The sequence below is a fragment of the Saccopteryx bilineata genome, chromosome 11 (genome assembly GCF_036850765.1).
Source record: "Saccopteryx bilineata isolate mSacBil1 chromosome 11, mSacBil1_pri_phased_curated, whole genome shotgun sequence".
Classification (NCBI taxonomy): Eukaryota; Metazoa; Chordata; class Mammalia; order Chiroptera; family Emballonuridae; genus Saccopteryx; species Saccopteryx bilineata.
Window position 1 is genome coordinate 80,831,465 of NC_089500.1, and position 14,872 is coordinate 80,846,336.

At 46.1% G+C, this 14,872-nt stretch overlaps 1 protein-coding gene across 6 annotated transcripts in view; it reads left to right on the plus strand.

Moving 5' to 3' along the window:
* Nucleotides 1-8,169: 8,169 nt before the first annotated feature.
* LOC136315673 (butyrophilin subfamily 3 member A3-like) overlaps nucleotides 8,170-14,872 on the plus strand; it is an 83,847-nt gene continuing 77,144 nt past the window's right edge. For all 6 annotated transcript variants that reach the window (XM_066247468.1, XM_066247469.1, XM_066247463.1 and 3 more), the window contains exons 1-5: nucleotides 8,170-8,311; nucleotides 10,540-10,624; nucleotides 10,840-11,181; nucleotides 12,861-13,142; nucleotides 14,650-14,808. In XM_066247468.1, coding sequence (XP_066103565.1) covers nucleotides 8,306-8,311; nucleotides 10,540-10,624; nucleotides 10,840-11,181; nucleotides 12,861-13,142; nucleotides 14,650-14,808 — 874 coding nt within the window. In that variant the 5' untranslated portion in view covers nucleotides 8,170-8,305. The remainder of the gene's footprint in view (nucleotides 8,312-10,539; nucleotides 10,625-10,839; nucleotides 11,182-12,860; nucleotides 13,143-14,649; nucleotides 14,809-14,872) is intronic.

The following is a 14,872-nucleotide window of genomic DNA, read 5'->3' on the forward strand; positions in this document are numbered from 1 at the left end:
TTACGGTGTTAGTATTGTATTGCTGCTGCTGTAATAAATAATCACAAATTTGATGGCTAATACAGCACAAATATATTACCTTATATTTCTTTAGGTTAGAAGTCCAACATGGCTCCTGCTGAGCTAGAATCAGGGGGTCTGCAGGCTGGGTTCCTTTCTGGGGGATCCAGGGAAGAGTCTGCTTCTTGCTCATTCTGATTGTTGACAGAAGCGAGTTTCCTGCAGTGGTGGGACCCAGGTTGGCATTTCTTGCTGGCTGTCAGGAGAAGCTGAGAGCTCTGCAGGCTGGGAACATCTGGAGGTGTTCTTGCAGGAGCAGGTGTGAGGGAACAATTCAGGTGAAGGGAATGACATGGAGACAGAGTCCCAGTCCTGGAGTAATTGCTGGTGGGGACACTGTCAGTGTGCTAACTGCAGTGTCAGATTGAGAAGTGAGTTAGAAGGGGATGAGAGGCCTCCAGAGAAAACATTTAGGCTCATGCAGGAAATATTAAGAAATGTGTCTTGGACCTGAACAGATGGTGGTGCAGTGGATAAAGCATCGGACTGGGATGCAGAGGACCCAGGTTCGAAACCCCAAGGTCGCCGCTTGAGTGCGAGCTCATCTGGTTTGAGCAAGGCTCACCAGCTTGAGCACAGGGTCACTGGCTTGAGCAAGGGGTCACTTGCTCTGCTGTAGCCCCAGGTCAAGGCACATATGAGAAAGCAATCAAAGAACAACTAAGGAGCCACAACAAAGAATTGATGCTTCTCATCTCTCACATTTCCTGTCTGTCAGTCCTATCTGTCTCTCTCTTGTCTCTGTCACAAAAAAAGGGAAGAGAGAAAGAGAGAAAAGAAATAAAGAAAGAGAGAGAGAGAGAGAAAGAAATGTGCATTGGGAAGATTATTCTAGAACAAATGTACACAGTGGCCTGACTTGGATCTGTGGGGCTCAGGAAAGGAATATCGAGTGGGTGTAAGAGGGTTGGACCCAACCAGACCACCTACTGGCAGATTAGGAAGCCTTTGTTCGATGCCATTGTCCTGCGGGCACTGGAGTGCCACCTCTTGAGGAAAAGAAAGGGCTTTCTCCTCTCACTCAGCAAACCCATCACCACCTTCCCCAGGCCTCCTCAATTCCCTACCAGACTGTCACATATACAGTCTCTGACATAGGCTTGGTAAATAGGGGAGTGATGTCATTGTTACAATGTCATTGGTCATATCTGATTATTACCAGTGAGCCAACAGTGTGTGCCATAGGAAAGAGCAGGGGACCCCAGAGCTCAGTAGCAAGTCAGAGAACACAGTGCCGTATGTGGTGCATTTTCTCAATCTGCTGACTTTCCACTTACCAGCTATTTTCAATTTTGGCTCAAATAAAGTCATAATTCTCTACAGGTTTAAACACTCCTTCATTGACAATGGACAAAATGCTCCAGAGAATGGGAAGTTTGCACCTTATTTTGCACATCATAGTCAAATGTGGGAGCTTAAGGGGTTGCTTGACATCTGTAGGTGAGAGATTTGAGAGGCAGGAGAAAGCAAATGGGGGAAAGCTCTGACATTGGATAAAAAGTAAAAGGAGCTCTTAGTTCCTGAGATTAGCACTAGAGGAGACAGCAGAGAGCAACGAAAGGCCATGTGGAGGAGGCCAGGAGAAGCAGCCAACATGGAGTGTTGAGTAAGAAGCCAGTTCGTGCAGAGAGAAGAAAGGAGATGGGGAACAGAGGTGAATAAGTCTGGCGAGCTAGAAACCTTTGATTCTAGGAAACTCGGATAAGTCAGTGGCTTTGTGAGCACTGAATGTGAGTGGGTTTTGGAGCCCAGTGTGTGTTTTTACTTGCCCACTCGGTGCAAGCTAGGATTAAAGATGATGGCCCACCAAAAAAAAAAAAAAAAAGTAAAAGGAATAGACAGATACTTCTTTTACATTCCTGGGTAAGGATAGTTACTTAACAGTCAACAACTAACAGGATAACAATAACAACGAGGTGTTTTGTGGTCTCTGCCCTGGTGCAGCCCCTGAGGGCTGTGGGAAAAAAAAAAGAATTACACTGACATTCCAAAAGTATGTTGTTGTTGAAACAAAGATCAGTAGAGGCTTAGTTAGGGTAGAGACTAACCTTTGTCAGGGAAGATACTGGCCTAGGACCTGACTGCTCACCATGATTCACTTTTAGTTGGAAAGTTTAAATTTCAGATCATTCTATGTGGTTAGTTTTGGTCTCTGAGTTTGTAAGGTACCATGAACCAGCCCAGCTAGTAATTCCAGGTCCTGGGGGAGAACGGTGCGGAATTAAGAAAAGAGGACGGGATTGGGAGGCCTCTGAAATGCTGATGGCAAGATCAGAAAGCGAGAGCCCCAGGTCTTTGCTTTATTATATAGTGTAAACAATTAAAGCCTTTAAGCCAATATACAAATAAGGAAGTCTCTGATACAGAGCCACTCATCTGAGGCATAAATTGGATTCCTCATAAGAGCACACCACCCCACATCATGCAACTGTCAAAGGTGTGGGGAAAAGCTTAGTGTTGAAAAGATCTTAGTATTAAAAGAGTGGAAGGCTTAGTCTTAAACTAAGCCTTAGACAATAATGACCTTGCCAGCTTACAGTCTGTCTTCCACAGTAAGACCTTCATGCAGGTCTCCCCTGAGCTTGTCAGGTTTAGTATGTGGCCTCTTTTTTGTCCACACTAGGTAACAACAATTACAAAAAAAAAGAAAGAAAGAAAGAAAGAAAGAAAGAAAGAAAGAAAGAAAGAAAGAAAGAAAGAAAGAAAGAAAGAGAAAGAAAGAAATGCTTCTCTCTAGTCTGGGGATTTGGAAACATTTTTTGTAAGGGGCCAGATATTACTCTTTTTGGCTGTGAGGAGCCTGCAGTCTCCTGTATAATTCCTGTTGTAACACATCTTAGATGAACAGATTGACCCCATCCCAGTTAAACCTAATTTATGGGTGCTGAAATTTGTATTGAACATAATGTTGACATGTCACAGAATAGTCTTAGTTTCCCTGCATCTCCAGTACAGAAAAGACCACTACAAGGAGGATCGTAGAGTGCTATCACATTCTAACCTCAGGACTTTTTGGTAAGTGAGAAAAGTCTTTAACATTTAAGCCAATAACATGATCGGACATCCCAGGGTGGTGGCTGGAGAACTTAACACTTCTGAACCTCAAGCCCATTCTGCCGCACCTACCACCCTCATTACGTTGGGGTTCTTTCTGTCCTTCACTCGTGTGTAGTTAAAATAGGGAACAAAGGAGCTCAGAGATGAGACTTATCAGAAAAGAAGGTGTCACAGCCAAGTTAAATCAAGAGAGAGGGGTCTTCTAACAGACAACCGAGGTAAAATTTCTGTCATCTGTTGCATTTAGCAAAAACACAGGGCTGACCCAGTGTTGGTCAAATAAGTTTGTAAATATGATATATATGTTTTCTCGCTTGTGATTTATATTGGGTGTGGGGGACAGGCTATAAGCAGGCCAGGTCGTTGTGGCCTGAGGTTTGGTTTTGGGACTAAGCTTTTCCCCACACCCTTGACTGATTGTATGATCGGGGTGGTGCACTCTCATGAGGAATCCAATTATGCCTCGGATAAGTGACTTTGTATCAGAGACTTCCTTGTTTGTATATTGGATTAAGGGATTTTGGTTTTCTACACTATAAATTGGGACAGACCAGGAGCTTGCTCACTGAGTTCCTGCTATCACGATTGCAGGGGCTTCCCTGATCCCTTGCCCTTCATGGGAAAAGCTGGTTTTCTGCTTTTCCCTTGTCTTCTTTTGTGGTTTGCCTGTCTTGGTGAGACACCAATAAATAGGATGGCCCACCATCCTCCGACTCCGCCGTTTCTTTACCATCTGCCCGAATCCAATGGGAACCTGCATGGGCCAGGCGGCTGCTTTGATAGTGACAGCCATGGCTCCTGGCCTTACACCCAGCTTCTGTCTTCATGAGAAATGGGAGAAAGACAAGTGTCTCAGGGAAAACATGTGAGAATGAAGGCAGAGACAGGGCAATGCTTCTCCAAGCCAGGAAATGCAGAGACTGCCAGCAACTCCCCTAAACAAGGGCTGAGGCTGGACCTCATCCTGCAGGGACCTGGGATGACTAGACAACAAGAAGAAAGTGATACCCAGATAAAAACAACCCATGACCATTTTGAACAGACTGCTGAAAGTAACTCCCACATTTATATTTTAAACACGGCCAGGTGTCTTGAGCATTTCAAAACTGTGTTCTACTTCGTAAGTATGTGGATGTACCCAGAGGAAAGTGCACTGATGTCTACAACTCACTTTAAAAGGCTCTGGATAAATAAATAACAATAAGGGCAGAAACAGAAGGACAGATTATAATAAAGAAAGCATGTGTAATGAAATGTACAGTGTAGACTCTAAGCAGTAGGCATATCGAGTGTTCATTGAAAAGTGCTTTCAACTTTGCTATACATTTCAAAAGTTTCATGACAAACTGTTGATAGTGGGAGGTGGGGAGGGAAGAACTGTGTTTCCTGCTGATAACAGAGACCATGGGGGTTACCAGTCGCTTGAACAAAACAAGGGTTTATGTTCCTTTCATGTAAAATGAAGTCAGAGGGCAGCCGCCCAGAGCTGGTCTGGCAGCTAGGAGAGGCACCCAAGCCCCAGCCTCGCCTGGCTTCATTCTCTGCCGTCTCAGCATGAGGATTCCATTCTCGAGGTTGCCTTTTGGTGACGAGTCGGTGGCTGTGCTCCAGCTCCAGAGAGGGTGTTCTACCTCAGAGGAAGGAAGAAGTAGAAAGAGTTTGGAAATCTCTGGACAAACACAGCCCAACAACATCCACTTATGAACCATTGACTCAAACTTAGTCCCTCAGCCTCTCCCATCTACCAGGAGGACGGGCACATTGCAGTACCGTCCCCTCCTCCCAAATTGGGTGTGATGACTAAGAAGAGGCAGGGAACAGATATTGGACAAGTGACCAACCATCTCTACCACAGAACCTAAATTTAAGCCAATGTAATGTGATCAAATTCCATCAGCCAAGGTTACATTTAACCCTGGAAACTATACCCACCATCTTGAGACTTGATGTGTCTTTGGAGGCCCAAGACCACAGGTAAAACCTGTTTGTCCCAAAGACCCCGAGAGAAACAGATTCATAGCTTATCCAGTATGACCTCAAATAATAGACTCCTGCAGGCAGAGGAGAATTGTTGGACACATAAAATATATTATGCTCACTTTGTTAAAGATGGTGCTGCCCACATGGAAACCCGTTGCCCAGGTGATTTTTTTTTTTTTTTTTTTCATTTTTCTGAAGCTGGAAACAGGGAGAGACAGTCAGACAGACTCCCGCATGCGCCCGACCGGGATCCACCCGGCACGCCCACCAGGGGGCGATGCTCTGCCCCCCAGGGGGCGATGCTCTGCCCATCCTGGGCGTCGCCATATTGCGACCAGAGCCAGCGCCCGGGCCATCTTTGCTCCAATGGAGCCTTGGCTGCGGGAGGGGAAGAGAGAGACAGAGAGGAAAGCGCGGCGGAGGGGTGGAGAAGCAAATGGGCGCTTCTCCTATGTGCCCTGGCCGGGAATCGAACCCAGGTCCTCCGCACGCTAGGCCAACGCTCTACCGCTGAGCCAACCGGCCAGGGCCCGCCCAGGTGATATTAATGTGTGTTGGGGGCGGGCTGTGGGCAGGCAAGATGCTTGTAGCCTGGGGCTTGGTTTTAGGACTAAGCCTTTCCCACCCTTTTTGATGTGGGGTGGTGCAATCCCATCATGCCCCAGATAAGTGACTTTGTATTAAAGACTTCCCTATTTTGTATATTGGATTAAAGGTTTTGATTTCTACACTATAAAATGGGGCAGAACTGGAGCTTGCTCTCTTGGTTCCTGGGATTAACATTAGAGCAGAGAGCAGGTTGGAGAGCAGAGAAAGGCCACATGGAGGAGGCCAGGAGAAGCAGCCAAGATGGCGGAGTGCTGAAGAAGAAGCCAGTTAGTGCAGAGTTTGTACAGAGAGGACGAAGGAGATGGGGAACAGAGGCGAATAAGTCTGGTGAACTATAAACCTTTGATTCTAGAAAATTCAGATAAGTCAGTAGCTTTGTGAGCACTGAATGAGTGGGTTTTGAAACCCAGTGTGTGTTTTTACTTGCCCTCCAGGTGCAAGCTATGATTAAAGGTAATGGCCCACCAGTTCTTGGCTCCGTTGTTTCATTACCATCTGTCCAAATCCAATGCAAACCTGCATGTGAATGGCCACAATGGTGGCTACTGGCTTTACAAGAATAAATACACCTGAAAATCCAAATGCAACATACGGAAGACGCAGAGCAAGAACGAACCTTCTCAACAATTTAAATAAAAATTCTCTGAATTTGTAAAATATGCCCATTGGTCCCTGGTAGCACTGCATCTGGAAACCTGAGAATTGTATTATTTGGGAATGCATCTGAGACTGAATTTCTGAGGAGCTAAAGGTGGCGTGGGTCTGGTTTCTTCCTGTTCACACTTTCACTCTGCTGCCAGGGGAAACGGGTCCTCCCATTCTTCCATGGAGTCTCAAGAGAAACACTTTGAGGACTCACAGACAGGAGGATGAGGTGCTGGTAAGATTCATTGGGATAGAAACGAAGGACGGCCTTCAGTTTCCCAGTGCTCCACCTCTGTCCATCCCACAGTGGAAGAAGTCTAGCCTTGTCTTCGTCAAGCTCAGAATAGGGACCAGGATCCAGAACGTCTATGCCCTTGGTTCTCAGTTTGTGACAAAGCTTAGTCAGTCTCTGTCCCTACTCTGCTAGCTTAGTCTCTAACGCTGGCTGTGTTCCAGTCACCGCTGCACTGCCTGGTGTGGACCCAGGCTCATGCTTGAAGCCCACGTGGGGTCCACAGCTGCTATGAGAGAGAACACGTGAACAAGCATGTGAACAAAGTGGCGAACAAACGCGTGTTCACAGAGGAACATGTGTTACCGAGAGAGAGAGCTTTGCTGAGCTCTGAGTGTATTACCTCAGGCTTTCAAACTGACCAGTCTCTGTTTATTAGATGAGTGAATAAATACTCATTTGTATACATATACAGATATACACAAATGAAAGACAAATATGAACACAGAGAGATATGCTCATGTGCAATGAACATCTATGCACACAGATGTAGACACACCCAATACACCTGGGTACATATAGATAGAGAAATATAATAGGTACACAGAGAATATGTGAAGAAAATGTCATAATATTAACAGTAAATATCTCTGTATGGAAAATTTGTTGTTTTGTTTTCCTCATAATTTTTCTAGCATTTCTGCAATAAGAATACATTTTTTATAATAAAAAAGTTGTTGCCTGACCTGTGGTGGCGCAGTGGATAAAGCATCGACCTGGAAATGCTGAGGTTGCTGATTCAAAACCCTGGGCTTGCCTGGTCAAGGCACATATGGGAGTTGATGCTTCCAGCTCCTCCCCCCTGTCTCTCTCTCCTCTCTCTCCTCTCTAAAATGAATAAATAAAATAAAAAATAAAAATTAAAAAAAAAAAAAAGTTGTTAAAATTAAAAAAAAAAAAAAACCAACTGACCAGTCTCTTTCCCAGTCCTTTGTGGGCTTGTGCTGGGCCCTTCCCCTAATTTCCTGGAACTTCCAGGGTTCTGTGCCGCGTGTTCAATTCAATCCTTTTCTCAGGCTAGAGACCTTCCCGTTATGGTCGCCATTTTCTCCTACTACGAATGTCTCAGTACAGGGATGTCCCCCTGGGCCATCTTGGCTACATCTGGGCATGTTCCCAACAGAGGAATTTCCCTGCTGTTTTTATTCCTTACCCTTAGTAATCCTGGTTAATAGCTGGTAACAGGTCCTTCCTGCCCTTCGGGGACTAGGTCCTGAGTGTGGAGAATGTAGCAGTCTCCTGGGAAGGCTGTGAATATTGTCACTTCCTAGTGAAGCAGGCTTGATGTCCTCAGCAGCTCACTAGTAGATAAGGCTTAATGTCTGATTCCCTATGCTCTCTTCCTTTATTAGTACTAACTAGCTACCCGCACTAACAGCCCTGTTCAGAGCCAATCAGAAAACAGCGCTTTCAAAGGGGGACTTTGCACTGTTTCTCATGGGAGCAAACTCCTTTCCCCACCCTTTCTTCTAGATAAGAGACTCAGCTACAATAAAGAACTATCGAGTGGCTTAGTTTTGTGATTTTCAGCTGGGAGTGCCAAGGATAAGCGGGAAGAACTGGTGAAAGTCAGGGGTCCAGGCCCCCTTAGGAGAGAGGCTGTGGAGCTTGGTGAGCCTGCAGGGCATTCCTTACCCAGAGCAGGAGTGTGGTGCTGTGACCATGCAGGTGAGGACACAGTGGGAATGTGGAAGGAAGGCAGGTAACCTACACTCAGAAATCCGTGGGAGGGAGACGACCGGAATGAAGGAGCTTGACAACTGCCCATTCCTAGGAACTTCCTGTGGTCAGGAAGCAGCAAAGGCCTCTTACAGGCTCTGCTGCTCGTCTCTGGGAGTGTGTTCTAAGAGGTTCTAAGGTACGGTTGATGCTGAACTTACGTTTGGCTGTCTGCCTCTTGAGAGCCAATACTCAAGAGTCGGGGGCTGGTGGAAGGAACAGTGGTTTATTCAAGAGCCAGTAACTTGTGAAGGTGGTGGACTAATGTTGCAAAGACCATCTTAACAGTTGGGCAGGGGTAGGAGTTTTTGGAAGGAGGGAGAAAAGCAACATTAAAAAAGAGGAATTCAAAGGAGGGGGTTGAATGTTCTGCATGGAGGCACTAAGTGCAAGCCAACACAGTTCGTTCAGATAAAAGGTTGAAGGTCAGCCATTCTCCCAGAACGACAATGTCTGGAAGTCAAAGCCAGCTTCTTCTGATTCTTCTGAAGTAAGGTCCTAGAATTCTTAAGGAAACAGGTTGTTTATTTATATATAATCTTATTAGTTAACAGATCATCATTTACAGAAATAATGTTAAAAGCATGGTGAGGTGGGTTACTAGGGTTGTGTGTTAAAGACTTACATGTGAAAATCTTCATTACAGAATCATTTGTAATATAGAAAAATGTGAACTAACCTACATTTACAACAATTAAAAAATAAAAAGTAACATGTTGTCTAACCAGAGGGGTTTCCAATCTAGGTCTGCTGGCCATTCATGCCTCCTCTTTGGAGAAATGTCTTTTGAGGGCCTCTTCTCATTTTTTAAATTAGATTGTTTGGTTTTCTGGTGTTAAGTGGTCACAATATGTCCAGAAATATTCACCTTTATATGAAGCAAAGTATATGATTACCATTATACATTACTTATATTTTATTCTTTTATGGGTTTTATTTATATTTTATGCTTTTGTGGTTTTTTAATTTTAAAATTGTCTATAATCAGGAATAAAAATAATAAATATCGTCTCCAAATAATTAGAAATTTGTTTCGCACTTGAAAACCTTTTTAAAATGAGATTTATTTCTTCTTTAAAATACTTTAAATACTTTTATTAACAGCTCTGGCCGGTTTGTCAGTGGTAGAGCATCAACCTGGAGTGTAAATGTCCCAGACATTCCCGGTCAGGGCACAAAGGAGAAGCTCCCATCTGCTTCCCCACCCTTCACCTCACCCTTCTCTCCCTCTCTCTCTCTCTCTCTCTCTCACTCTCTCTCTCCTCCCCTCCTGCAACCGTGGTTCAATCAGAGCAACTTGACCTGGAAGCTGAGGATGGCTCCATGCCCTCCACCTCAGAACTAATTGCTCATGTTGCAAGGAAGCAGAGCCCCAGATGGACAGAGCATTGCCAACTTGTGGGATTCCCAGGTGGATCCCTGTAGGGGCACATGCGGGAGTCTATCTCTGCCTCCCCTCTTCTCACTGAATCAATTCTAAAGAGAGAGAGAGAGAGAGAGAGAGAAAAACATTGATCGGTTCCTGTGTGTGCCCTGACCTGGCATTGAACCTGGGGATCAAACCAGCAACCTCTGTGTTTCAGAGCTAACTCTAATTAAGCAAGCTATCCAGCCAGGGTCCCACTTGGGAACTTTAAAACTTAAAATATTAAGATGATTATACAAGTGCAGAGTGATAAAGACTTCAGCTCCTGCTCTGAGTGAAGGGGGAGCCACCAGAAGGGGCTGAGTGGAGGAGGGAGGGGAAGTGAGTCAGGAACCTCTGGCTGGTGTGCTGAGCATAGACTGTGGGGACTCCAGTGAATCGGGGACTCAGGGAGGAGGGTCCTGTGCTCCTCAGAGTGTGATGGGGGAGGCGGGAGCTGGCTGTCCCAGGGAATTGTGGGTAAGTGGAAATCTTCCTTATTTGAATAGTAGAACCAAGAGTTGCCTGTAGGCTAGGGTTCAAGTACATACATTTAACATTATATATTTTTGGAATGAATTCCATGTTGAAATCAAACGTTAAGAGGCTCACAAAGAGACATTTGTAGAGGAGGTTCTTGTGTCACCAGTGGTCATGGTTGAACTCAAAATTCGTCCGGGGGAGGCAGAGGTCTCCATGAAGAATTCTCCATCTTCTTCCAGGTCATTATTTCTACTCAGCTCATTCTGGTGTCTCTCTCTCTGCACAACAGGTAAAAAGGGTGATGTCCCTGGTCTTCCACCTGCTTGACCTCTCTCTCTTCCTCATCTTGGTCCAGTGGCTCATCCTCTGCTCAGGTAGGGAACAGTTCTGCGTTTATGTATCTAAAGCAGTTACCTGTGGTGCCAGTATGAACCTTGGACTCCTCCATCCCTGGAAGGCCCATCCTGACTGACCTTCTGTTAGAATTGAGAGGCTCTCTAGGAGTTTCTTACCTTGCTCTCCCTGCCTGGAGCCCCCCTTCCCTTCTGCCCCAGCTCTCACTAACGGAGCACTCCCTTCTACTGTCCAGCTCAGTTTACTGTGGTTGGACCCCCAGACCCCATCCTGGCCGTGGTGGGTGAAGATGCTGAGCTGCCCTGTCACTTGGTCCCAAAGATGAATGCTGAGACCATGGAGCTGATGTGGGTGCGACCCAGCCTCAGGCAGGTGGTGCTCACGTATGCACATGGGAAGGAAGAGACACAGGCAGCAGAGTATCGAGGGAGAACTTCGATTTTAAGAGAGGACATCACTGAGGGGACGGCTGCTCTCCGGATTCACAACGTCACTGTCTCTGACAGCGGAAACTACCTGTGTTATTTCCAAGATGGAGATTTCTATGAAAATGCAATGGTGGAGCTGAAGGTTGCAGGTGAGCCTCGGGTCTGTTCTGAGCTTGTTCTCCCACGGAGATCTGGGAGCAGAGACTCCACGCCCACCTCAGAGCACCTCTGACTATTCACTAGCACCTGCCTCAGCCCTTTCCAACTTTGCTTCTCTGAGACCCTTGACAGACACAGGTTGTCCTCCAGGGACCGTTCCTCCTGTGTCACGTGAAGAAGTTCCTCATGGCAGCCACCAGGGTCTAAGCAGGGAAGTGGAAATCATGGATAAAATCAATGAGAAACTTCCCTCAGCAGGTGTCACACACCTGTTTGGGTTCAGCTGAGCTCCAGACAGTGGCCATGGTTTTCCATGTGTCACTGCTGTGGGTCCAGGAGGCTGACCTGCAGGGACAGCATCTGTGTTGCCAATGTCGTCCTACCAATGGCCCCAAGGACACACCTGTAGTTGAACAAGTGTGTTCAGTACTTGTTGCAGGGAGGTAAACGCACACATGTGCAATGCATGCAGTGTCTCAGTAAAAGGGTGTCAGGAAAGACTTGGTATAACTTTTGGGCTCTGAGAGGATTTGGGGAGGGTTTATAGAAGTAGAGATTTGTTCTAGATCAGATGCTGTCAGGATGGTGCAGAGCTGTAATGGGTCATTCACAGCCATGATAGGATGGATAAGTTTAGTCGTTGTAGTCAGGACACTGGTCATGTTATCTCTGTGCTCAAACCCAATTGTCAAATGGTCTTGATTTTGTCCTGACCCATCACAGTGACAAAGCACCTTGTCTGATGCTGCTGTTCCCTAGAATTGCTCATGTGCAGACCTCACGGCTGCATTTCTCTTTCTCAGGACACAACCTTGCCCTGTGGCTCGTGCCTGGGTTAATCAATGGGGAGCCCAGCAGAGAATGGAATTGAGGGTATGGTTTGGTCCTGGCTCTGTCCTGAAGAATAGCCTCAGCTAAGTATAGTTTTTTCCTGGAGCCATAAATCCCCTTGAGAAAGCCCTCTTTAAGAGACTGTGTTATTTCAGGTCTGTAAAAGGTTTCTTTCCTCTTCCCTTTCGGTTTAGATGTTTAGGGACCACTGGAAACAACTCCACTATTCCTGGACCTTGGTCATCTCTGCCATGTAGTTATTTTCACCTCTGCACAACCACATTACTTAATGTTTCCTGGGTTAAGATACCTGAGAAACAGGCTGACAATGATACCATTAATTACATCCAGAGTTTATCCCAGGGACTTACATACAACATATTACTAAATGGTGCCATGACAATGGGCATATCTTTCCCATCACATGGTAAGGACAAAGGCTTACACAGGACAAGAAGGGATAAATAAGGGTTCAGAGGCAGGATTCAGCCAAGATAAGGGGGAAAAATTTACTTGCTTTTCCAGGGTGAGGTGAGAACTTTTCCCAGAAATCACAGCATGTTTGGACATGGGACAGGGGTCCTGCAGACTCTAAGGGGATTTAGAGGAGCCAGCTCTATTCCAGCCCACATTTAACTGAATCTAGCATGAGGGTCAAACAACATTCAGGTGGTGGTCACATCATGGAACTGTCTCTCCTGCACAGCACACGTCTGTAAAGAGCTCCTCAGTGAAACCGTGCTGGAGTTCTCTAGTGTGAGTGTGCCCTCCATTCCTGAGGAGACCCTCAGCAGCACAGAGGGCTCCCCATAATTCAGACTCACTTTTCCTTCCACAGCGCTGGGCTCTGATCTCCTCATTGAAATGAAGGGTTATGAGGATGGAGGGATCCGTCTGGAGTGCACGTCTGCAGGCTGGTATCCGCAGCCCCACATCGAGTGGAGAGATGACAGGGGACAGAGCTTGCCCACTGTGGCAGCACCTGTGACTGCAGACAGCCTGGGTCTATATGCAGCCACAGCATCTGTGACCGTGGAAGGCGACTCTGGGAGGGGGATCTCCTGTATCTTCAGAAACCCCCTGCTCAGCCAGGAAAAGACAGCCAGGGTTTCCATTGCAGGTGAGTGCCCTGCCGCTACCTGTGCTTAGCTGTGGCCCCTGGGGGCAGGGATGTCTCTCTCCTGCTGCTGACTTGAGTCTTTGCAGTGGACGTAAGGCACAGAGCAGGGACCTGGGTGCTTCTTTCCCCCATAAAGCTGTTCATGTCACAGACATCTTGTGAGCATTTTTTGTGTGTTACAGACTGTGATAGACAATGGGAATTGTGGGCAAATGGTAAGATCAACAAAGATATGGCAAAATGGAGGAGGGGGAAATATGTAAACCCATATCTTATGAAAAGGGATAACCTTTTCAAAACATAAAACAACCCAGTTGAAAAATGATAAAAGAGCATGAATTGACCAGACCTGTGGTGGCACAGTGGATAAAGCGTTGACCTGGAATGCTGAGGTCGCTGGTTCGAAACTCTGCACTTGTCTAGTCAAGGCATATATGAGAGTGGATGCTTCCTGCTCCATCCCCCCTTTCTCTCTGTCTCTGTGTTTCTCTCTCTCTCCCTCTCCTCTCTAAAATGAATAAATAAATAATAAAATAAGAGCATGAATTATCAGCTCACAAAAAAGAAATCACCCCAAGGAAAAATGTCCACTCTTACTGAATAAAAAAATGTTTTCCACCTGTGATACTGCCAATAAAACAAAAACTGAGGTCATTGGAAAAACATTCTGATAACAGGCTTGTAGGGAGACAGTCACTCTTAGATGATTGTTGCTACAATGTGGTATATTTCTGGTAAACATTGGCCTATCTTCTCATTTTGACAATAGAGCAATCTTTATTCAAACTACTTCTTTATTGATTCAAAAGCCCAGTTCTGCAAATTTATCTGACAGATCAGCTTGCAATTGATAAAATGATCCATGTGAAATGCTACTTTTTATACCATTAATTAAAATAGCACAAAGAGACTCTTCCATGCCCTCCATTGTGAAGGGTTCTATTGTGAGAGGAAACGCAGACGTCTCTCTGTGCTGACATGGACGGTCCCCAAGACACTGAACAGAGAGAGCAGGAGTCAGACCAGCTGGTGCAGAGTGCTGTGTTTGCTGTAAGCAAGAACAAATAGGATATGTGTATATTTTTAAAATGTAATAAACACTTGCATGGCACTCTATGAGTCAAGCACTTTATAAGCATTAATTGATTCCTTTTACCTGTTAGGACACCAGGAACATTATGGTGAAGTCATTAGTTCCTGGTCACATGCTAGTCAGGCAGAAGACCCAGAATGGGAACCCAGGCCCTCCAGCTCCAAGATTTTAATCACATATAGAGCTGACTAATGAGAACTAATAAACAGGGCACTGAACCAGGGAGTGGAGAGTAGACTTCAGTGACTTTATACATATTGTTTGATATTTGAACTATTCCCATGTGAGAGGCAGGCATATTAAGACAATAGTGTTACGTGACAGTAAGAGTTCTGGGCCCTCTGTAAAAAGAACAATTTGTCCCGAGACACCCCGTGACCCACCTGGTCAGAGGCTGAGACTGTCCCTGCGCAGGTCCCTTCTTCTGGAACGTGCGGCCCTGGGTTGTGGCCCTCGCGTTGTCCCTGCCAGCTCTGCTGGGGCTCCTGGCGGCGGCAGGGTTCTTCCTACAGCAACAGCAGAAGAAAAACAAGACCCTGTCCAAGGAGAAGGAGCGGGAGCAAAGCGCCAAAGGTGAGTCCCGGCTGCAGGAGCGCGACCGCCCCGCCCCAGCCCGCGCCCCCACCGCGCCCGTCCC